This window comes from Bos mutus, chromosome 18, assembly GCF_027580195.1.
Source record: "Bos mutus isolate GX-2022 chromosome 18, NWIPB_WYAK_1.1, whole genome shotgun sequence".
NCBI lineage: Eukaryota > Metazoa > Chordata > Mammalia > Artiodactyla > Bovidae > Bos > Bos mutus.
In genome coordinates, this window is record NC_091634.1 from 328731 (window position 1) to 352455 (window position 23725).

The following is a 23725-nucleotide window of genomic DNA, read 5'->3' on the forward strand; positions in this document are numbered from 1 at the left end:
GGTGACCCTACAACTCAGCTCATAAAATGCCCTGCTGCTGCTGCTAAGTCGCTTCAGTTGTGTCCGAGTCTGTGCAACCCCATAGATGGCAACCCACCAGGCTCCCCCGTCCCTGGGATTCTCCAGGCAAGAATACTGGAGTGGGTTGCCATTTCCTCCTCCAATGCATGAAAGTGAAAAGCGAAAGTGAAGTCCGTCCAACTCGTAGTGACCCCAGGGACTGCAGCCTACCAGGCTCCTCCGTCCGTGGGATTTTCCAGGCAAGAGTATTGGAGTGGGGTGCCATTGCCTTCTCCGATAAAATGCCCTACTTTTTCCAAATAAGGTGTCCTTGAGTCACCCTCCCTTTACTTTTCATTTTCATCTGGCTATGACGAAATGGAACCAGCTGGAGCCCTTCACTTGCCATGGGGTGATCACATTTTGGACATCTCTCAGAGGGAGCATGTCCACGGAGAGCATAGATTCTACTACCGCTCTGGTCTTTACCCATTCAGAAACCTCAGTAACAGCTCAGACACAGCCCAGACTTCTGTAACAGAGGCATCCAAAACGGCTGTGTGGCCCAGTCTTGGCCACCCCATCACTCAGAGAGAGCAGGGCACCATCCAGCAAGCTCCCGTAACCGAAATAGGAGGGGGCCTGGACAAAAGGGAAGCAGTTTCATCACACACCTGTAACACATTCTCCACTCACCCTCGGTAAACAGCTCTGCGTTGAGAGGCCTTCTCCACGCCTTGTTCTCCATATTAGGGGCTGGACTGCAGTCCATGATGCACAAACTTGAACCCCCTGCCTGTTGGCGCTACCCTTAAAATACTAACCTGTCCACAATCTGACCACTGATCCCCATCCACCTTGATTATTGCATTGGTTCAAAAGTCATCACGGTCCTTCCCTCACCCTCTTGAGCCTATTCTCCTCACAAAAGCCAGAGTGAGTGATCCTTTAATGAGGCCAGGGCCTGTGGCTCCTCTGCTCAGACCCATGCCCTGGCTCACAGCAGAGCCTTTCTGATGCCCCCAGGCTCTCTCCAACCCGTCACTCACTCTGACTATCTTGCTGCCGCTACTGCTAAGTCACTTCAGTCGTGTCCGACTCTGTGTGACCCCATGGATGGCAGCCCACCAGGCTCCCCCGTCGTGGGATTCTCCAGTCAAGAACACTGGAGTGGGTTGCTATTTCCTTCTCCAGACCATCTTACTGTTGTTGCAACTAAACAATAGAAACGTGGGTGGACAAATTAACAGGCGAGGCGAATGGGGAGGAAAGAGTAGGGGCCAGGAGGGCCAGAATCCTCTGGGCAAGGGTTCCTCCTCAAATTCTATTCGTAACAAGGGGTACGGCTTCATACGTGAGCCGAAGCTCAAAATTAGGTTCCTTGACAGAAAAGGGTACATAACAGCCCTTCCCTTACAACTCTTCAACTACTGAATGAAAAGGAAAGCGCTTCAACAGACTTCAACGAAGTTACCACAAAGTGCGGCTACCGTGAGCTGCCATTTTACGGACAGGCAAACTGAGGCTCGCCGGGCGGCGATTTACCGAGCTTCCCCACCCCCTTGCCGGCGCGGTCCGCGTCTAGGACGGTATAGCCCACCTCGCCAAGGCCTCGGACACTGCTGTCCCAGTAAATCCCTAGGAGGCGGAATTTGTGACAAGTGCCGCTTCAGGACTTGGCCAAGAACGCGCTTCCGGTCCAACCGGAAGCGCGCCCCTGGAACTACCACTCCCAGTAGCCCACGCGACGCGTCCCCGTCGAGGCAGGGGGAGAGGCCGCCATTGTCCGCGGCTGAAGTGAAGCGGTCGCCCGGGCGGTGGGGTTATTACTGTTGCCGCTGCCGCCGGCCCGGAGGATAGGGAGAACGGGCGGGGAGAGCTGGCGCCTACACTTGCGCCTGGCTCGCCTCCAGGGCAGGTCCCTTGGCCCGCCTCTGGCTTCGCGGAGGCGCTGGATCGACTGGGAGGGCCCGGGTGAGCCCCGCGCGTCGGGCCTTTGTCCCCCGGGCGGGAACCCTAAGCTCACGGCCGAGCCGGGACGAATGTGACCGCAACAAAAGCCGAACGCCCTCGGCGAAGCGAGCGCGAGCTTGTCTAGCTGCCCGCTGAGAGCAGGGGTCACCGGCCAGCAGGGGTGGGAGGCCGGCGGCTGCGATCCAGGTGAGGTCCGCCGTTACCGGGACGGGCTGTGAGCCTCGCACCCACAGCGGGAGTGCGGAGGAAGTCTGGGATGAGAGGCCAGAAGGCAGGTGGCGAGGACGCCTCCGAGGCCGTCCTTAGGAGTCCACCTTGTCTTTCCCGACGGGCGTTTCTCGTGAGAACCCGTTCTCATTTGTCATAGAGGGAAGTCAAAAGTGACCTGGGAACAGCCCGGGCCTCCTTTAAAGGTGCAGTGACCGGATGACTTTGTCAAGTTGCAAACAAGCGTGCAGAATATTTAGTGTGCCAACTTGGAGTTCGGGCGCAGATCCAGGTGCTCCCGGTGCCCATTGGGCGTTCCAGTGCTTTATACATGCTCCCAGGAATTCGCAGAGCTCTGCCAGTTGGCGTTGGTGCCCTCCGAGAGGTCGCAGAACTTGCATAAAAGTCTAGAATTTAGGGGGTTGGGTTGGTGTGGCCTCCAAATCTGGTTTTCTGTCGGCCCCTGCACCAAGAGACAGATTTTTTTTTTCCTACATAAGATTTACATAACTTAAAATTAACTATTTTAACGTACAAGTCCGTGGTTTTCTTGTGCGTTCAGAGCGTTTTGCAGTTATCACCACTATATAATTCCAGAACATTTTCATCACCCCTCCCCCCCGCAAAAAAAAAAAAAAAAAAAAAACCCCACCCTGAACCATTAAGCTGCCACTCGCCCGTTCTTCCCTCCCCTCAGCTCTAGGCAACTACTTACATATGAATATTGTAGGTAGGTTTTACAACAACTTTTGTTAAATCAATAGAAAAGCTACCTCTTCGCTGTCAGTACCCGTCTCATGAGAACTGTTAACAAATTTCTCCCCCCTCATCCTGGACCATGCCCTTTTTTCAGCTAACCCGAGTCATTCTTCATTTTTCTTCAGGAATTTGTTTTTGACTTGTAAATTGTTTTCTTTCAGTGCTCTGTAGAAGTCTTTTATTGTTTTTGTGGATGTGTTCTTATTCCCACAGTCTTTGAGAAAAACCATTTTTTGTCTTTTCCTACTTTTGTTATTAGGTGGGTTTTGCAGTTGGTTTTCAATAATCACCCAAATCCACTGCTCCTCGGCGAGCTTCTGGTGGATTAATCCTGCAAGATGGCTGCCATCAACCCGTGGGGTTCATGGGGTGAGTACAAATCCTGTTTCATCTGGGCTTCCCTAGTGGTGACCTGCTGTAGCTAGGGGTCAGAGCTGTAGAGGGGCTAAGGGTTTTTGGGATTGGAGGGGGTCTCTTTATCTTGGTACAGAATTAGAACTGAGTGAGGTTGTTTTGTTTTTTATTTGGTTGTTTGTATAAAAGATAATGTAATTTTCCTGTGTTTTATAGTTCTCTCCTGAGAAGTCTCATTAGTTCTAAGAGATTTTTCTGGTGATTTGTGGAATTTCTTGGAAGACAGTCATCTACAACCAAAATTTCTATACCATCCTCATGTTTTTTACTTGTTTTATTGTTTTTCACTGTATAGCGTTGGTTTATAATTTAAGAACAACATTAAATGGTGTCAGTAGTGTGTTTTATTTTTAAGTGACATTTCATGTATCTGTCATTAAAGACATCAAAAGACCAGTAATGTTTCTTAAAAATTAAATGATGTTCAATTTTATCAGATACTTCTCCAGCCACTTAAGGAGTTACGTTCTTAATTGTTCAGTAGCTGTATCATATCAATAAATTTCCTGAAAGTGACCCACTTGTGCATTTTTGCTATAAATCTAGCTTATGTTTTTTTTTCCCCCCACACGTCCTTGGGCTCTATTTATGGAATTTTGTTGTGCACGTTAGTGAGATAGATCTCCTTTTCCATCTTGTTGCCTATAGTCACTAGGATCAGTGTCACAGTCCTTTCCTTTCCTTGTCCTAACCTGACCCTCTGGTGTAGGTATCCTTATGGACCAGTCCTGGGGAATGACGACTGTTGACCCGTGGGCCTCCTGGGGTGAGTCAAGACCCTGTTTCTTCATCAGACACATTGGTTACTATGTGGTGGTCTCTCCCATCAGTAACCTGCCATTGCTGGAAATCAAAGCTGGTGGGGAGAGAGGAGAGGGTCTGGTCCAGATCCGTCTCTTGGTAGAGGTGGAACAGGGAAGGATCTGAACACATCACTGAGGAATCTAGCGATGAAATTTCCAGAGCAGGATGCATGTGTAGCCATTTAGGGCTCAGACCCAGAAAGGCTGTGAACAGGCACTTTCGCTACGACAGTGCCTCAGGACAACAGGGGATGGGTCGTGTGTTTAGATTTATTGTTTAACTTCTCTGGATCCCACTGCCTTCATCTGTAATGTGAGGAAGTGGATCTTTTCCCTTGCCCAAATGGGAGGGACAGGGTCTGGAAGTAGTACTCAGCTGGGCCACTTCTGGCAGAGAGAGCTGCCTCTGTGACTTGACTTTCCTCCCCCAGCTCTGTGCCCTCAGGACTCTACCTGGCAAATGGAGGAGACCGCCGAAGAGAGGAGGAGGGCCCCAGGGCTCCCAACAGCCCAGGCCCAGGTGAGATGGGGCTTCTCCTTTTATCTGACGGGTTGCCTTCTTCCTAAGGTGTTGAGGTTGTCCCTGACCATCCCAGTTGATACGGCTCCTCAATTTACCACAGCTAAGGTTTGGATAGAGAAGGAATCAGCCAGAAGTTTATTGATTTTTGAGCATAGGTAGGGAGAACTCAGTTTTCCATGACTTGGAGCCTCACTGTCAACCAGCCTGTTCAGAGTCCTTGAGCCCCAGCTGTGCTGTGGGCTGTTTGGTAGATAAGGGTCAGTCCCTTTTGGCAAGCAGTCCCCTCTCCCTTTTCCCTTCCACCTTCCCCATGTATTCAGTGCCTGACTCACATTGGTCCTATTTGCTGAGCTCTGTGCTTAGGGAGGGGAACAAGGTCAATTGTGAGCCCCCATCCTTAGGAGCTTGCAGCCCCCTTTCCAGGGTGGTTTAGTCAGCTCCTGAGGCCTCACCATCTGCCTGGTGCTGTACATGTGATTCAGGACACAGGCCTGAGGTGCTTAGAAAGGCCCTGATCCCTGGAGGAGCTGAGCACAACGGATGCCTTGAAGGTGGGACAGAGTCTGCATAGAGGCCATGTGCCACAGCTGGGGTCCTTTTGTTGTGGAGAGGGAGGCTGCCTGGAAGATAGGATGCACCTGAGCCAAGAGGTGAAGGAGACACATCAGCCAGATGGGCATAGCCTGGTGAGAGAAATCTGCCTTCTCTAGCACCATGGGGACACACTGCATGGCCAGCATCTGGGTGAAGGCTGACCGTAATTTGATTTTAGGCCAAGAAGGCCAGGAAAAACCTTGCTGTATCCTGAATGCCTGCCACAGAGTTGGAGCTCCATCCTGGTTGTAGTAAGGAGCCGCAGAAGTGTTGGGAGCAAGAAGCACCAGGGTCTAATATGTAGCTGGAAGGATGTTCCTGGCAGGGGAGTGAAGAGAAGGGGACTGGAAAGCAGGCTGGCGAATCAGGCTTCAGTCTGATCGGCACCTGGAAGCAAGATCTGATATGTATAAGGGAGGTGAAGCAGGAGGACTTTGTGATTATTTGGGTACAAGATTGGCTCCCTAGAGAAACAGAGCAGCAGAGTTGATGTTGGAGAGGTGTCATCCCCCTCCTCCCCTCTTGCCAAGCCTCCTTATTGGAGGCAGCCACTTAAGAACTTTTCTATAACTGTTTTGTGAAAATATTATTCACATACCATAAAGTTCAACCTCTTAAAGTATGTAGTTCTGTGGATTTTTTAGTATATTGGCTGCAGAACTGCAGCCATCACCAGTATCTAGAATTTTCATCACTCTAGAAAGAAACCTTATACATATTAGTAGTTACTCCCTGTTTTCCCAACTCCCAGCTCCTGGTAACCACTAATTTACTTCTCTCTGTGTTTGCCCATCGTGGACATTTGATATAAAGGGAACCATATAATATATGGCCTTTTGTGTCTGCTTCTGTCACTTAGCATGTTTTGACAGGTTATCGATGTGATTATCATTTATCAATTTTTTCCTTTCTCATGACACAGAAATAGCCATTTTTAACTTACTGTTTCAGTTTTTTAGAAGTGTGTTGGTCGCTCAATTGTATCCAACTCTTTGCAACCCCATGGACTGTAGCCTGCCAGGCTCCTCTGTCCCTGGAATTCTCCAGGAGATAATACTGGAGTGGTTAGCCATTCCCTTCTCCAGGGGATTTTCCCAATCTAGGGATCAAACCCAGGTCTCTGGCATTGCAGAGACAAATTCTTTACTGTCTCAGCCACCAGAGAAGGGTTACTTGTAAATGAGAGATTTTTATTTTAATTCTTTGAATTTAGGTGCATCCTAATGATTTTCTACTATGAAAGACAAAATAGTTCCACTACTGTATTTAGGTTTTCATTCCTAAGTCACAGTAATGAATCAAGCAAATGGGAGATGCTATGATATAAAAATGTTAATAACATCTTTGCCTAACTTTGTGTCTCCCACCAACTTAAAAAAAAAAATGAACAAAACCTCCCACAGTTTAAAAGCTGACTGGTGAAGTTTGTCATAAGTGTGCTGTCCCCACATGGCAGCGCTGCTGTCTCTGGGAGGCAAGGCCTGAATCGTGTGATGCAGCGTGGTGGTTGTCTGGCATCAAAAGTTGAGTGACTGATGTTTGCTGCTGTTACAGTGTGCAGTCATTTTTAGATTCTGTAACATAATCAGTAGTGAAGCTAGACTAGGTTGAAAGATGGGCCCTGGATCAGTTGCTTGGGAATAGAAGTTAGCTGCAGTGAAATGCTATGAAGTTCTAATAACCACTGTGCTGCACTTAGCTGGCAATATTTGTGAGGGTTTCTGAGAATTATTAGAGTTAATGCCAAGAAAATAAAATGGAGAATTCAAATAACACCACCCTCCAGTGTCTGAAGAGTTGTAATTTATGAGCACATACTCCTGGCCCTCTCTCTACACTCACTTTGGATCTTTCCCTCTGGGAAACTCAAGCCTTGAATATGTGAGTTTTGTATTAAGTGAGGTTTTCAGAAACACAGACAAGAGCCCATTCCACCTCTGTTGTTCCCTCCAAATTAAATATTTATTGAAATAAAGTATTCACCTGGTGAAAACATCAAATGGCTGTTATCCCTTGTTATCGGTATAGTCTGATTTTAGAAACATATTGGTTAGTGAAGTTTTAGCTAGTGGGAGTCCAGATCCCATTATTCTGATGAACAGGGAAAATAATAATATTCCAGCCCATTAAAAAACCCCAGCCAGCCACTCCAAATGTGGAAACTCTTAAACCCCTCCTTAACAATCCACCAAAGTTTTCTGCACAATAAACTTGCATATAAGACGTCAGTTAATAGAATACTCTGCCCCCATCATTGATTGTCTCAAGGATGAACACACTCTAGTTACATTTTCCTTCTCTGCGAAGAGCTTGCCCTAAAACAGTAATAAATCATGAAGTTTTGAAGATGCCGAAGAGTCCATCTGAATTTTTCTAGGTTCCATGAAGGGGCCAGTGGTCAGAGAATTCAGGTAATGGAGGAACAATCAGATGAGATACTGCCAGGCAAACAGCTGAGACCCAGCTCATCATGCCCTGCGTCCTCCCATGGTTTAGAGTGTGGCTGGTGTATCAAATTTCATAAAGTGCCTTAGAATGTCTAGATAAACGCTTATGCTACTGCTGCTAAGTCACTTTGGTCATGTCCGACTCTGTGTGACCCCATAGACGGCAGCCCACCAGGCTCCCCTGTCCCTGGGATTCTCCAGGCAAGAACACTGGAGTGGGTTGCCATTTCCTTCTCCAGTGCGTGAAAGTGAAGTCGCTCAGTCGTGTCCGACTCTTAGCGACCCCATGGACTGCAGCCTACCAGGCTCCTCCTTCCATGGGATTTTCCAGGCAAGAGTCCTGGAGTGGGGTGCCATTGCCTTCTCCGATAAACGCTTATACATGTATGCAAAGCCATCTGTCCAAAACTGTTTACAAAAATTTGGGTGAAATATCTTTGCAGTTCATCATGGCAGATAATAATTTGGAAGATGGGAATTCAGGTAAGGGTTACCTGAGAATTGGAAGGGCTCACTCCTACCTAGAGGTGGGCCCTTCTCTGCCCTGTCCCCTTGCTCCTGAGCATTAGATAACAGTGACACGCCTCTCCCAGCCCCACCTCTTCTCCACAGCTGGTGAGGCTAGGTGCCTGTCTCCTGCCATCTCTTCCTTCTGTTTCATCACCAGCCTCAGTTTCGCATTTTCCTTTGTGTCCCTAAGGCCTCCGTGAATTGTGGGCCCTGATGTTGGGGCATGTTCTGCTGGGGGTCTTTTTTTCTTTCTATTTAGCAGACCATGGATCCTTCAGTTTTGATGACATCTCTCAACTCTGGAAATATGTTTTATTTAGATTTTTTTGACAAATTCTATAGCTATAGAAAAATATAAAAAGTGATAAGCTAGACAGGGTCCCTCCCATCACTCCAAATGAACAATTGTTAATGTTTTGCTGTATTTGCTTTGCTTTCTTTTTTAGTCCCCAATTACATTCTTCTCCCACCCTTCCTGAGAACAGCCACTTACAGCTAGTCCATTTTCATACTATGTAGATAGTATGATACATGTAGATAATAAACTGTAGATACAAGGTAATAAATAATTGTATACTTTTTAACAAGGCTTTATACATGTTTTCTTTACACCTTTCAAGGTCAATTTTGAGGTCCCTCCATGTGAGTGTAAAGATCAGGTGCATTTCTTTTTGCCCCATCAAAGACATGCACTCTATATTCATCTGTTCTGTGGATAGGCTTATAAGTCCTCCCTCCCTCTACCATTTTTCCTATTTCAAACAAAGCTGTGTGGACATTACAGTTTTACTTGTATGCACATGTAAGTTTATCTAGGCATACTCCTGGGAGCAGAACTTTGCTAAGTTTTAGGCATATGTGTTGTCAGTATGACCTGTGCTGCCACATGGCTCTGAAAGAGCAAAGCCCCTTCTCAGTCTCCCCACTCTGAGGGAAGGTGTCTGTTTCCATCTTTGCTGCCACTTGACAGTATTAATATTGGGTCTTTTAATTTTTGCTTACCTTGAAACCAAGGAAGTGTATTACTTTAATTTGCATGTCCTTGATTGTTTGTGGGGTTGAATATCTTTGCATGTAGTTACTGGTCATCTGTATGGCTTTCTCTCTCTGTCTCACTCCCATGTCTAGATTTCTGTAGATTCTGTTGATATATAAGCATTTCATGCTTTATGGATCCTGAATCCTTGCTGTGTATGGATTATCTTCTCCCAGTCTGTAGCTTGTCTTAACTTTCAGTTCAGTTCAGTTGCTCAGTCGTGTCCAGCTCTTTGCGACCCCATGGACTGCAGCACGCCAGGCCTCCCTGTCCGTCACCAACTCCCGGAGTTTACCCAAACTTATGTCCATTGAGTCGGTGATGCCATCTAACCATTTCATCCTCTGTTGTCCCCTTCTCCTCCTGCCTTCAACCTTTCCCAGTATCAGGGTCTTTTCAAATGAGTCAGCTCTTCGCATCAGGTGGCCAAAGTATTGGTGATTCAGCTTCAACATCAGTCCTTCCAATGAACACCCAGGACTGATCTCCTTTAGGATGGACTGGTTGGATCTCCTTGCAGTCCAAGGGACTCTCAAGAGTCTTCTCCAACACCACAGTTCAAAAGCATCAATTCTTCGGCGCTCAGCTTTCTTTATAGTCCAACTCTCACATCCATACATGACTACTGGAAAAACCATAGCCTTGACTAGACGGAACTTTGTTGACAAAGTAATGGCTCTGCTTTTCAATATGCTGTCTAGGTTGGTCATAACTTTCCTTCCAAGGAGTAAGCGTCTTTTAGTTTCATGGCTGCAATCACCATCTGCAATGATTTTGGAACCCCCCAAAATAAAGTCTGTCACTGTTTCCACTGTTTCCCCATCTATTTGCCATGAAGTGATGGGACTGTATGCCATGATCTTTGTTTTCTGAATGTTGAGCTTTAAGCCAACTTTTTCACTCTCCTCTTTAACTTTATGGTGTCTTTTATCAGGGGAATGTTTTTTGGTATATTTTTGTCAGATGTATCTGTTTTTGCTTATGGCTAGCATTTTATGTAAAGAAGTCCTTTATTTTAAAACAAAATCCCTTCCTGTCCTCCTTTATATTGCTTTCCTGAGGTTATTTATATGACCTCCTGACCTGATTGCTGTGTTTTCTGTCTCTTCGTATTCTGTAGATTCTTGTACTCCAAGCCTCTTGTATCATCCTGTCCTGTTTTATACTGAAACTTTCCAATCTGGGGATTAGAATTTCAGATCATTGAAAGTTCTATGTGACTACAGCCTGGATTCTCTGTCCCCTTGGCTGCTAAATTCAGTCTCCACCTGTGCAGATGTTTCTCCTGTGTTCAGGGGCCCTCCGATCTGTTTGTGTTTACCAGAGAACTGTATGACTGTGCAGCTGAGCAGCTTTGGTTCTTGACCTCACTGCCTCCTTGTCTGTCTTCTGTCTCTCCTGACAAGTCTCATTCTAAACTGCATGGACCTGGGTGGGCCACGATCACCAGGTCAGTTCTGCCTGCAGTTTCCTGGGTATACAGCTGACTGTCAGGTCATCCACAGACCCCCTCCTCTCTGCCTGTTTTGGGCTGAAGGGGGTCTCAACTCCAGAGCGGTCACTCACCTGGGCAACCTGAGAACCTCTGACACGCTTTCCCATCAGATAGAGTGGCTGGCAGGGGGGAGGGGCAACTGGCAAAGGTGACCTGAGTACAGGCCTTTAAGCCTGATTTTCACTCCTGACTTCAGTGGCATTTAAACCCAGAGCCCGGAGCCTCTCCTGGGGTGCCGCTTCCACTGCAGCCCCTTCTCACGTGCAGAGTAGGTCTCTGGTGTTTCATTGGTCAGCCACACTCCTGCTCCCGATCTTACAGGAATGTGTGGACCACCACATGCTGATGGCTTCTTTTCTTCACTGGCTTTTCTTTTTTTTAAAATATGGAATGCTTCACGAATTTGCGTGTCATCCTTACATAGGGGCCATGCTAATCTTCTCTATCGTTCCAATTTTAGTATATGTGCTGCCGAAGCGAGCACCACTGGCTTTTCTTTAAAACTAGGTGGTTTTGGGGACTTTGGTTAGTTGGTCCAGTGACTGAGACTGTGCTCCCAATGCTGGGGTCCCAGGTTCAATCCCTGGTCAGGGAACTAGATCCCACATGCTGCAACTAAGACCTGGCACAATCAAATAAATAAAAATAAATATTAAATATTTATTAATTTAAAATATTAAATATTAAATAAAATAAATATTTAAAAATCACCTATTTTTAAACCTGTTAGTTTCCTGTGGTGCTATAACAGATTACCACAAACAATGACTTAGAGCAACATGAATTTATTCTCTTGTTCTGGAGTTCTAAGTCTAGAATGGCACTACAGGGCTCTTATCTTCCTGGAGGCTCAGGGGAGAATTGGCTCCCTTGCTTTTACTCAGTTCTGGAGGCATCTGCATTTCTTGGCTCGTGGGCCTTTCCTCCATTGTGCATCACTCTGAACTCTGCTTCCATTGTCTCATTTTCTCTGATGCAGACCCTCTGGCCTCCTTCACTTGTAAGCACCATTGTGATTACATTGAGCCCACCTGGATAATCCAAGATAATCTCCCCATCTCGGCATCCTTAATGTAATCACATCTCTGTAACTGTGACATCTTTCGTCATGTTGAGGTAACGGTCATTAGGATGTGGACGTCTTTGGCAGGACCATTATTCAGCTGACCACAGACAGCCACATTCATCAGCCTTAGCAAATGTCACCTTTCAGCTTTCTGCCTTTGCATCTATTTGGATACCTTAAAAAAATATAGATCCTATGATAGGCCATAATGGAAAAGAGTGTTTTTTTTAAATGTATATGTATGTATAACCGAATCAATTTGCTGTACAACAGTTATAAACAACATTGGAAATCAACTATATGTCAATAAAAATTTAAAAAAATAAGTTTTTTTTTAAAAGTTGAGTGTTAGGAAAAAATGTATTTTATAGCAAAGCTCAGATATTACATTGTTTCACCCATGTTTGTATCTGAGACATACCCACCTTTTAGGAAATGAACACAATACCTTTATCACACCCAACAAAATTAACAGTAACTTATTACTTAGTACCAAGCCTGCATTCAGTTTTCCCCACTTGTCCCCAAGATATCTTTTGCAGTTGGTTTACTCAGATCAGGATCCAAGCAGGGATGGCACATTGCATGTATTTCATATGCTGATGAAACCAGGTCGCCTGCCTTATTGGTTTGCCTAATTTTGCCCTTGTGATGTCCTCAGATGAGTGCCTTCATCCTGCTGTCTCCTGTAGATGGATAATTGAGCTAGAGGCTAGAGCAGTTACAGGCCTTGTATTTTGGGCAAGAGTCCTTGACAGGTGGTGCCAAGCCCCTCCTGTGTTGCATCAGTGGCACAAGTCGTCTGTTGCCCCATTTCCAGACGACGTGATGGATTAGTGGGTGCAGGTGCAGCCGGCCTGATCCCTCCATCGTAAATTTCCACGTCTGCTTTTCACCTGTAGTTTGGCAGTCATCACTGATCATTCCCAGAGTGCCAGGGTCCACTGTTTTATTAGGGGTTGCGAATTCTTTCTAGTGATTTTCTTCCTTCTGTCTCTGTTAAAGGTGGTTGTTACTTTCTAAGTATTTGTGTGGGGATCTGCTGGGGTCTTTGAAGGAGTGGGAGATGAACTTGTGGCTCATTCCACCTGCTTGACTGCTGCCAGGGTGTAGGCTTGGATATTGTTAACTGTTGAACTTTGACGCCATGTAAGTAGGTGCCACCTTCCAGGGAGATAGCATCCTAAGAGCACCCTGGGCAGGAAGCATGGCCTCCTGCCTGGGCCCCCTGTTTTGGCGAAAGCTTTCACTTTCATGTCAGATTCAAAGGATTTGTTAACAAAATAAGCCACTCGCTATATACAAATAAGTAATACAGATATTTGTCAGAGAATTATCTTACTTTCAATATACTAACATTAAAAGAGAAATAGAGTGGAGGATACATCACTAAATTGGGTTTTGACCAACATCCAGACTTAAACAGTGCTGGGAAGTCACAAGTCACAGCACATCCGGAGTCCCAACTGGGAAAAGGTTCCAGGCAGCGCATCCACTCTGTGGGTGAGACTTCAGAGATGGCAGTTCAGGTTCCTGCTTATAATCCCAGGACGGAGGCAAACTGAGATCATCATCGATATGTGACCGAACTGCAAGCCTTGTTTCATGTTCATGCTGTTTGTTTTGTCTTGTAAAACTTGGAATGTTGCTGGGGCTTGGGGTTTGGTTGGAGCTTGGTTGGCCAGGCCCCCTTTAGGGGCGCAAGGACCTCAAGATTCCTCCCTCATTTTATCTAAGGTGTTGCAAGTCTTGCACTCAGCACGCAGTTACTCCCAGTCAGGGCACTGTCCACACAGGTTAGAAGCAAGGTCAGAGACCTGTACTGCTTTGTCTCTGAAGCCTAAACAAGACTATTTTTTAAAAATTTCCCTAACACCCCTGAGTGTATCACTCTGGAAGTGCAGTGAGTTTATGCTTTGTGCACACTTAGGTTTTGTGCACTTCTCTACCTGAATGTCGCATTTAAGTAAAAATGTTTACATTACCCAAAAATGTAGAGGCAGCTGCCATTAAGAAAACTGAGGCCTGGGCAGGTCTTCAAGAGGAAAACCCATTGTCATTGAGGAGTCCGAGTTTTGGGAGGGTTTCACCATAGGAGGTTGTGATCAGCAGTTGTAAATGTTTTTTGAAGTAAGAGAATCACTGGAGCAGAAGCAATTCTGTGTTTCAAGCCAGTTGTGTGAAAGGGGTGAGGGGAGCAGTTCAGACCAGTAGAGAAATCTATACTGAAGACCCAGCATGAGAGCTGGCCCTCATCAGAGATGACAGGCTTGGTTTATGAGCCATGACCCACAGGGATGGAAGGAAGGCGGCTGTATGTGGTTGGAAGAGAAGTGTTTAATAGGCTTTGTAGAGGTTCACCAGATGCTATGAGGGGAAGCACACCGCACACGTGTCCATTCAGTGTATTTGTCTTGAGGGAATTCTGTGCTGACCTGGAGGAGAGGACCATAGTGGATAGACAGGCCAAGAGAGAGGCCTCAAAAGGAGCAGGGGCTGTGGGGTTTGTAGCACACGTCCCACAACACACAGCTCACTCCCCACCGCCCTCATGAGGGAAGACATGCCCCTGCCCCACGCTGGAAGTGCCCAGATACCTGAGACTCACTTTGATGGCTTCAAAGGACTGTGCAGGATGCATTTGTTGCAAAAATCAGACATCCTTTAATTTTTCTAGTGGGTATTCCTGGTTGTTTTTCTTAAAAACGTCAGTTTGAACTTTTTAGAACTCAAAGTGCTTTGATAGCAACTGTTAGTGGTTCTCCTTGGCTTGGACAGCTCTGCTCAGTCCTGGCCCACCCCACCTCCAGTGCTTGGGAGGCTGTCCTCAGAAACAGTCTGGGAGTGGAGACTTCTCTCTGTGCCCAGGAAGGCAGCCTCTGAATGTTTAGAGAGCCCTTCCAGGTCCTGGACCCACTTGTGGAGCAGATGTCAGCCCCAGGCTCTCTGCTCTGTGGTCAGGGCTCATGCTCTGCGTCCATCCTGGTCCTGGTTTTAGTCTTGGTCTCACTAAGTGTCTGCAGCTCTGGAAAAGCAGGGAGAACTGTCCAGACACTACCCAGTGTTACTAGGACTGAGCAAGACTTGGGAGAGAGCTGCTCATTTTTATTGTGGTTACTGTGAGCCCAGGTATCCACTTGTCTAAGAGTACATTTCAAATGCAGGGCCCTGGCTGGCTCCCAGTGAGACCTTATCCACATCAGTCAGAATATTGAGTACATTCAGGGCAATTCCTCTATGTTCTGTCTCCTCCCCAACGCTGTCAGCCCTACTCCCTCCCCAGAAAACACTAGATGGAATGGGGGGCAGGGAGAGGCGTCTCCAGGTTGAAGAGGAACATGTCTGGTCTTTTAGGAACCAGTGACCTTCAATGATGTGGCTGTGGACTTCACACAAGAGGAGTGGGGGCAGCTGGACCTTGTTCAGAGGACCCTGTACCGTGACGTGATGCTGGAGACCTATGGGCACCTGCTCTCTGTAGGTAAGCTGCTGGCTGGCTGAATAAATGAAGCTGTCCTTGGAATACCCTCTGCTGCTCCCTGTTTACCATCTTACATGAGCCTCAGGAGGGCCGAGGTGATCATGAGCCCTGAGGTTCAAGGATGGAGTCCCTACTGATCATAAAGTATGAAGTGAAGTCACTCATGGAAAGAGTAGGGGAAGGAGGGTTACATGACTACACAAGTCCATGTTTTTCCTCTTCATGTAGGGAATCAGATCACCAAGCCTGAGGTCATCTCCCTGTTGGAGCAAGGAGAAGAGCCATGGTCAATGGAACCAGCATATCCTCTTCAAGGCACTTGTCCAGGTGAGAGCAGGCCCCAGGTGGGAGTGAGGAACCTTCCTCCAAGCCCTACTTTTTGAGAAAAGGGCTGAGGCCATGAAGAGTTCACTTCCTCAGAAAGCATCACAGTTCCTTCCAAGAAGCTTCATCCCTTGTACTATTTTCAGAGCAAAAATGCCCACCTTCTTAACAAGGTAGCAATTTTTGTATCCTGCAGTTTCCCTCCTTACCTCTCATATTATCTGCTGTCCCTTTTGTCTAAAAAGACTTCTCATTCAGTTACCTGCTTTTTAATTTTTTATTGCAAAACTTGTATCCTTGTAGTCACAGACTCTTCTTTCCAAAAAAAAAAAAAAAGTATCAAAAAGTGATTGTTTAATACAGATAATGTATCTACATGATTTAAAAACTCAAAGCTATATAAAATGGGTAAGTGAAAGGAAGTTTCATTTATACTTATTCACACTGTTCTTATCCTCCAAAGAGACACACAGAAACACACACAGGTAACCCCTTTCCTTTTACTATAAATTTTTGGTTATTTTACTAGTGGTTGTCCTGGGAATTATAATTAACATCTTAATTTGCAGCAGTTTAGTTTGGATTTTATGTAATTGTCTTTTAAATCAGATAGGAAACAAATAAAAATGCAGTTATACAGTCTTGGATTTTCCCAAGTAGTTACCTTTATTGGTGGTCTGTATTTTGAGTTATTGTCTTTTCATTTCAGTCTGAAGAACTCCTTTTAGCATTTCTCATAGGGCAGCTTTACTAGCAAACTCTTACCTTTTGTTTTATCAGGGAAGGTCTTGATTTCTCTATTTTTGAATGATAGTTTTGCCAGGTATAGGATTCGTGGTTGACACATTTCTTCTTTCTGTCCTCCCTGGTTTCTGATGAGAAATAAGCTGTTAATCTTGTTGAGGATCCCTTGTGTGTGATGACTTGCTTCTCTCTTGTTGCTTTCTTTGACTTTTGAAAATTTAACTACAGTGTATATATATGTGGCCTTCTAGATTCCCAGGAATATGTTAGAACTTTTCAAAGCTCCTATGCATATCTCAGTCCTCAGCTTTTCCTTTCATTTTTTGGTTAGTATATCGTTTGCCCCAACTATTTTGCATCATCTCGGACAGTAATTAAAAAAAAAAAAGACTTCTTAAAACTTGGCCTGGAAATGTTTGACAGATCCCTACTTCCTGGAAGCTTTTAGCACTGTGCAAGTTCCCACAAGTCTTTCAAGTGGGATCTTTCTGGGAATCACCAAACAGCTCAGATAATGACTATTCTTTGGGAGTGAGGCTTTGAAAAAGCTCTAGCTTTGTTCTGTTTCCTCCAGCACCAGAAATATGGGATGTTATTTTCCAAGGCTACTGCTGAGTTGAGGAGTCAGAGATGGGATTAGGGTAAGTTAAAATGCTACAAATCTGTTACTATCAAAATTAACTATTCTCCTTGAATAAACTCTCTCTGGGTCACTGCACAGCTTTGGTTAAGCATATAGACACAATAGTTACTTTTCACCTTTCCAAAGGTGAAATACAGTACACATTGTTCTGTATTTTGTTATTTTTAATTTAACAATATACTGTGCTCTCTCTTGAGTCCTAAAGGTGGACATCTTCCTGTCCACTCTAATGAAGTGGGCTTTTGTGGGGTCTTACCTGTTGCCCCCATCTGGATCTGAAAGCCTGTACCAAGGCGTCATAATTTCCAGTAGCTTTTATGTGCTGACCTTTCTGAGTAATCATCCTGAGCCCTGTGGTTCCACCAGCTCCAGCTTTACACTTCTGCCTTCTTGCAGATCATCTCAGCTGTCTCCTTGATACTGATAGAACCAGGAATCTCACTTTCCCTTCTGGCTGGTGTCCCCGTCTTCCTGATGTGTATTCCTTGTTCAGCCTTCTGTGAATCCCCGGAGCTGGAAATGGGAAGGTCATCCTGACTCCCTGTTCTTTCCTCTCTAAGAAGGAATCTCTCTTCTCATCCAGCTCAAGTTGCTGAGTAAATTTTATTTGTTATGAGCCTCTCAGGTGGTATTTCTAGATTTACATCCCTGAAGTCTTCCATTAAGAGGCCTCTGCCAGTAAATCTACAATGACTTGGATTACCTTTTAAATAACTGACTCAATTTCAAGACCTTCCTATTTTCTCTATTTTCTTTTTCTCTCGTTATTTCCTGCCTAATTCCTGGAGTTTACTCAGCTGGCATCCTTAAGGATGTGTGATGCCTTTGCTCATCACAGCTTGCTTCTGCTTGTGCCATTCTGGCAGTCTGTATTTGAGCCATGCTCGAAGGCTGAGCTCATGTCGTTTCTTGTGGGTGAAACCTTCCTGGATGGCTTCTGTCATGCTGATCTCCTTTTCTGGCCTCCCACCTGCTTAGCATCTACAGCCCCACAGTCACAGTGATGTATAGTGTTTCGATTGTCCTTTCATCACAGAGATTATAATTTACAGGTGGAAGATATGCTCAGGCCACAAATACTGGTTGTAAAGCTGGTCAGAAATTGTTTGGTCAGTGACTTGGTCAGCTACCATTTAAAAAAGTTTTTTACTGGGAAAATTCAAAAGCTATTTGAAGATCATTCCCAGACTTCTGGGGCTTCCCTGGTGGCTCAGCAGGTAAAGAACCTGCCTGCCAATGCAGGAGATGCAAATTTGATCCCTGGGTCGGGAAGATCCCCTGGAGGCAGAAGTGCAACCCACCCCAGTGTACTTGCCTGGGAAATCCCATGTACAGAGCAACCTGGTAGTCCATGGGGTCACAAAAAATTGGACACAACTGAGCACAAAGAGGGACTCTCTAACTTCTAGGAGCGAAGCTTAAAATTGATAATAAATGCCAGTTCTTTAGCAGAGTAGAATCTCTCTCTCTTGTAATGGACTTGGGTAGTAAAAGGGGAAAATAGTATATAGTGAAGAAAGCATAAAAACCTGAAGAAAACCAGGGTCTAGGTCCATATTGGGTTCCTGTAGCTTTTAGACACTGTGGTATGTTGAATAATGATCCCCTCCTCCCTCCACAAAATGTCCACATCCAAAGCTGAATATGGTGCTTTATATGGCAAAAGTGGCTTTTCAGATGTGAGTTAAACTAGGAATCTTTTGAGATGCAAAGATTATCTTGGATTGTCCAGATGGACCCATTGTAATCATGAGATCCTTAGAAGAGTGAGTATCAGAGACACCGATATGATTGACAGAAGTAGAGATAGGAATAATATACTTTGAAGATAGAAAGAGGAACTACAAGTCAAAGAATGCAGGCAGCTTTTTAAAGCTGGGAAAAGCAAGGATATGGATTCTCCCCTAGAGCTTCTGAAGGAAAGCTATTTTGATTTTAGCCCAGTGAAAGCCGTTTATAGCCTCTGACTTTCAGACTGTGAGATGGGTGATTTGTTATAGCAGCAATAGGAAACTAGGAGACACCCTTCCGTTGCTGGAGGACTGATAACTCAGGGTGATGATAGGTGGCTTCCACGTATTGAATTTGCCAGACATTTTATTGGTTTTACAATCTCATTTAATCTTTGGAAAACTCACCTAAGGAGAGTGGCAGAGCCAGTAATTAAATACAGATTATCAGACTGTAACTCCTGTACCTTTTTCATTGCAGTATTCTGTCTTTCAAGTCTGTCTCTTCTGCCATCACTCTACAAATTATTCTGCAGTGTTAAAAGAACTTTAGGAGTATCCTTAAACTTTGTGATTTTTGCCCTTTGGGCAGATGGTTTTGTGTTACTGAGTGAACTCTGTGGAATAGGAAATAAGGCTTGACGCCTTGTTGGTGATACTTTCACTTAACACCCCTCCTTTTTTTGGTAGGTGTCAAAATAGGAGAGCAATAGGACATTATAACATAGAAATTAATTGACATGCTTTAATAATTTAAATATTAGTTGCTGAGGGGCTGCTTGTTCATATGTCTTTTGCTTAACCAGTTGTTATTTTTTCACCTTAGTAGTATTGAATGTGTCAGGATCCTCCAGACACCCCCCCCCCTCCACCAAGTTCAGTAATTCTCTGGAAGTACACACTGGACTCAGAAGGCATTAAACTCAGGGTAGTGGATTGTTACAGTGAAATAATACAGAGCAGCATCAGCAGAGGGTAAGGTGTGTGGCGCTAAGTCCAGAGGAAACCAAGTGCAGGTTTTCAATAGTCACTTATTCTAGTCCTCCTTTACACGGGGAAATGTTCCTAAATGGGTTTATTCATATTCATTACGCATTTTGTTTTCTACTTAACTACTTACGCTCACTCTTTACTATTTTCCTCTTTCTTGTTATGATGTTTCTCTGGGTTACCAGTCTATTTGGAAACAAGTTCACAGTTGCCTTTTCAATAACATGGACAATAAATCTTACCTTGTCCACCCTACTCTTAGAATTTGTTTCTCTATACTCTCATGGACTTTTTCTGTTTATTTCAGAATGGATGAAAAATCTTGAAAGCAAAGCATTGATCCCAACACAGAGCATACTTGAGGAGGAACAGTCCCATAGCATGAAGTTGGAGAGATACATATGGGATGATCCTTGGTTCTCCAGGTTAGAAGTTTTGGGATGTAAAGACCAATTAGAAATGTATCACGTGAACCAGAGTACAGCTATGAGGCAGATGGTCTTCATGCAAAAGCAGATACTATCTCAAAGAGGCTCTGAGTTCTGTGAACTTGGAGCAGGGTGTAGCCAGAGCTTAAACATTGTTCCATCTCAGAAAGTTTCTCAAGTAGAACATTTCTATAAGCCTGATGTAAATGCTGAAAGTTGGAGATGTAACTCAGCCATAATGTATACTGATAAGATTACCTGTGAAAATAATGAGTATGACAAAGCCTTCTACCAGTCCATGCAGCCTGTTCACCCTGCAAGGGTACAAACTGGAGATAATCTTTTAAAATGTACTGATACTGTTAAATCTTTCAATCATATACTGCATTTTGGTGATCATATGGGAATGCATACAGGAGAAAAACTCTATGAATATAAGGAATGCCATCAAATCTTTAACCAGAGCCCATCATTTAATGATCCGGGAATTCATATTGGAGGAAACCAGTATGATTACAAAGAATATGAAAACATCTTTTACTTTTCATCCTTTATGGAACATCAAAAAATTGGTACTGTAGAGAAAGCATGTAAATACAACGAATGGGAGAAAGTCTTTGGGTATGACTCCTTCCTTACACAACATACAAGCACTTACGCTACAGAGAAGCCTTATGAATATAATGAATGTGGAACATCTTTCATCTGGAGTTCTTACCTTATCCAACATAAGAAAACTCATACTGGAGATAAACCCTATGAATGTGATAAATGTGGAAAGGTTTTTAGGAATCGTTCAGCCCTTACTAAACATGAACGGACTCACACTGGAATAAAACCTTATGAATGTAATAAATGTGGAAAAGCCTTCAGCTGGAATTCTCATCTTATTGTACATAAGAGAATTCATACAGGAGAGAAACCTTATGTATGTAATGAATGTGGGAAGTCTTTCAACTGGAACTCCCATCTTATTGGGCATCAGAGAACTCATACTGGAGAGAAACCTTTTGAATGTACTGAATGTGGGAAATCTTTCAGCTGGAGCTCCCATCTGATTGCCCATATGAGAATGCATACTGGAGAGAAGCCCTTTAAATGTGATGAATGTGAAAAAGCTTTTAGGGATTACTCAGCCCTTAGTAAACATGAAAGAACTCACTCGGGAGCAAAACCATATAAATGTACTGAATGTGGAAAATCCTTCAGCTGGAGCTCCCACCTTATTGCCCATCAGAGAACTCATACAGGAGAGAAACCCTATAACTGTCAGGAATGTGGCAAAGCATTCAGAGAACGTTCAGCCCTAACTAAACATGAAATAATTCATTCTGGGATTAAGCCCTATGAATGCAATAAATGTGGAAAATCCTGTAGCCAAATGGCTCACCTTGTTAGACATCAAAGAACTCATACTGGAGAAAAGCCCTATGAATGCAATAAATGTGGAAAATCCTTCAGCCAGAGCTGTCACCTTGTTGCTCATCGGAGAATCCACACTGGTGAGAAACCCTACAAATGTAATCAATGTGAAAGATCCTTTAACTGTAGCTCTCATCTCATTGCTCACCGGAGAACTCATACTGGAGAGAAACCATACAGATGTAACGAGTGTGGAAAAGCATTTAATGAGAGCTCTTCTCTTATTGTGCATCTGAGAAACCATACTGGAGAAAAACCCTACAAATGTCATCATTGTGAGAAAGCTTTCTGTAAGAATTCTTCTCTTATTATTCATCAGAGAATGCATAGTGGAGAGAAACGCTTTATATGCAACAACTGCGGAAAAGCCTTCACTGGTCACTCAGCCCTCCTCCAACACCAGAGAATTCATAGTGAAGAGAAACTCTGTGAATTGAATTGATGAGGTTTTTATTTTATTGTACACTTGATAACACACTGAAAAAACCCTATAAGTATAATCAAGCGGGGAAATTTTAATAAGAGTTTAGTAAGACTTCTCCCCCTATTAATCAGTAGAAATTATCTTTGTAGAAGAAACCTGTGGATGAAAAGAATAAGTAAAAGCCTTCCACAGTTATGTAGCCCTTGCTTAAAATCAAATAAGTACAATGAAGAGAACTTGAGACTCCCCTCATGGTTCACCAGGAATCCTACTTGAGCAACATGAACATAGGGAATGAAACGGCTATTAGTGAGATCTCTACTGTTTGTGGCTCAGAGTGCATTGTTATGGAAAAAACTTTATCCTAGAAAAGTATTTTCAACTGGAAATACACTGTTTTGCATCCAGCTGGAGTACTGAATGGAAGCCTTACAATAACATTTGTGCATCATTATGGAAACACAGATTGTGCTATTGTAAGAGGAGGGTCTGGGTGCCCTTTAAGAATAGAATATGGAATACTAAACCTGAATTTAAGAAAAGAATAGTATTGAGTGGGATATTTACTGTTGATCAAGATTAGCCTTAGGAAAGAGTAGTAAATGAGATTACTAATGATGGAAAGGTTACTGTGCAGAAGTATGAGACTGATGTTCTTGGAACACAAGGTGATACTTCCTAACCCAGTGTGTCAGTGTCCATGGTTTACTTATGACTGCAGTTGGACAATTAGTTTGTAATCTGTTCTAGGCAATCACATAAGTTATAATTATGGACACTGAGTCAGAACGCATAACATAAAGGAATAAAAAGGACACGAAACTGTATATACATATCCACTAGAACATCTGAATAGTGTATTTGCATAAGGACTGGAAATACTCATGGGTAAATTAACCTAATAAGATTTTAAGTTTTACAAACACATACAGCACTTACTGTGTACTAGACTTTTTTTTAAATGCTTTTCAGATATTAACTTATTCAGTCCCCTTAATTCTATAAGATAGGAACTATTATTATCTCAATTTTACAAGTGGGGAAACTGAGGCACAGATCATAAGAAACCTACCTAAGGACACACAACTAGTTAGGAGTAGAGAGATTGACTCCAGAGTTCATGTTTATAACCACTGTGTTACGCTGCCTCTGCAGTGATTTTTTTTTTCCCCTTAATGTGTTTTTAAAAATTTTCTTCACTGTTTTTATAGTAGATATTTGGTAATAAAAATCAAATTCCTAAACAATGAGAAAGTTATCTGGCTCTTTGCCTGTGGAATTTCTGGTAATATGAGAGCAAAGCTCCCTTTGAAATATGAAGTCTAGATTGCATGTTGAGGATCACTGCATTTTCTGGGCTCTGGTTTCCCAAGAATTTCACCACCTCCATCCCTGAAGATTATAGTCGACCAGGGGCTGGAGGACTCGCTGGAGGTTTGGGCAAATCAGAGGAATGCCCCTTGATGGGTTTAGAATTACCCTTCATGAGGCAGAGGGCAAGAAACACCTCTGCACAGGAAATCCCCGTTTCTCAAGGTCTCCCTGGGATGCAGTGTTTCCTTATCTTCTCTAGATGAAAAGATTGCTTGATAGTAGGGAGGACTCAGAAGGGAAGAGAGATCATCAATCATCTCATAAAGTGAGGAAGTTTCTCTGCTCAGAGTGGAAAGAGGGGGTAAGATGAATAGGAGGACTTGGGTGGTATTTCTTT

At 44.1% G+C, this 23725-nt stretch overlaps 1 protein-coding gene and 1 non-coding gene across 2 annotated transcripts; one reads left to right on the plus strand and one right to left on the minus strand.

The window, feature by feature from the left end:
- The first annotated feature begins 1763 nt into the window (after positions 1–1763).
- Positions 1764–22015, plus strand: LOC102288113 (zinc finger protein 606). Its single transcript, XM_014480347.2, is given in 8 exon segments — positions 1764–2160; positions 3200–3309; positions 4064–4120; positions 4589–4677; positions 15183–15309; positions 15538–15636; positions 20048–21816; positions 21819–22015. Coding segments are annotated over 7 exon segments (2223 nt in total). The 5' UTR covers positions 1764–2160; positions 3200–3278; the 3' UTR covers positions 21870–22015.
- LOC138991900 (U6 spliceosomal RNA) lies at positions 11142–11246 on the minus strand. The gene has a single exon (XR_011467795.1). It is a non-coding gene; the product is annotated as a U6 spliceosomal RNA (small nuclear RNA).
- Positions 22016–23725: the final 1710 nt, after the last annotated feature.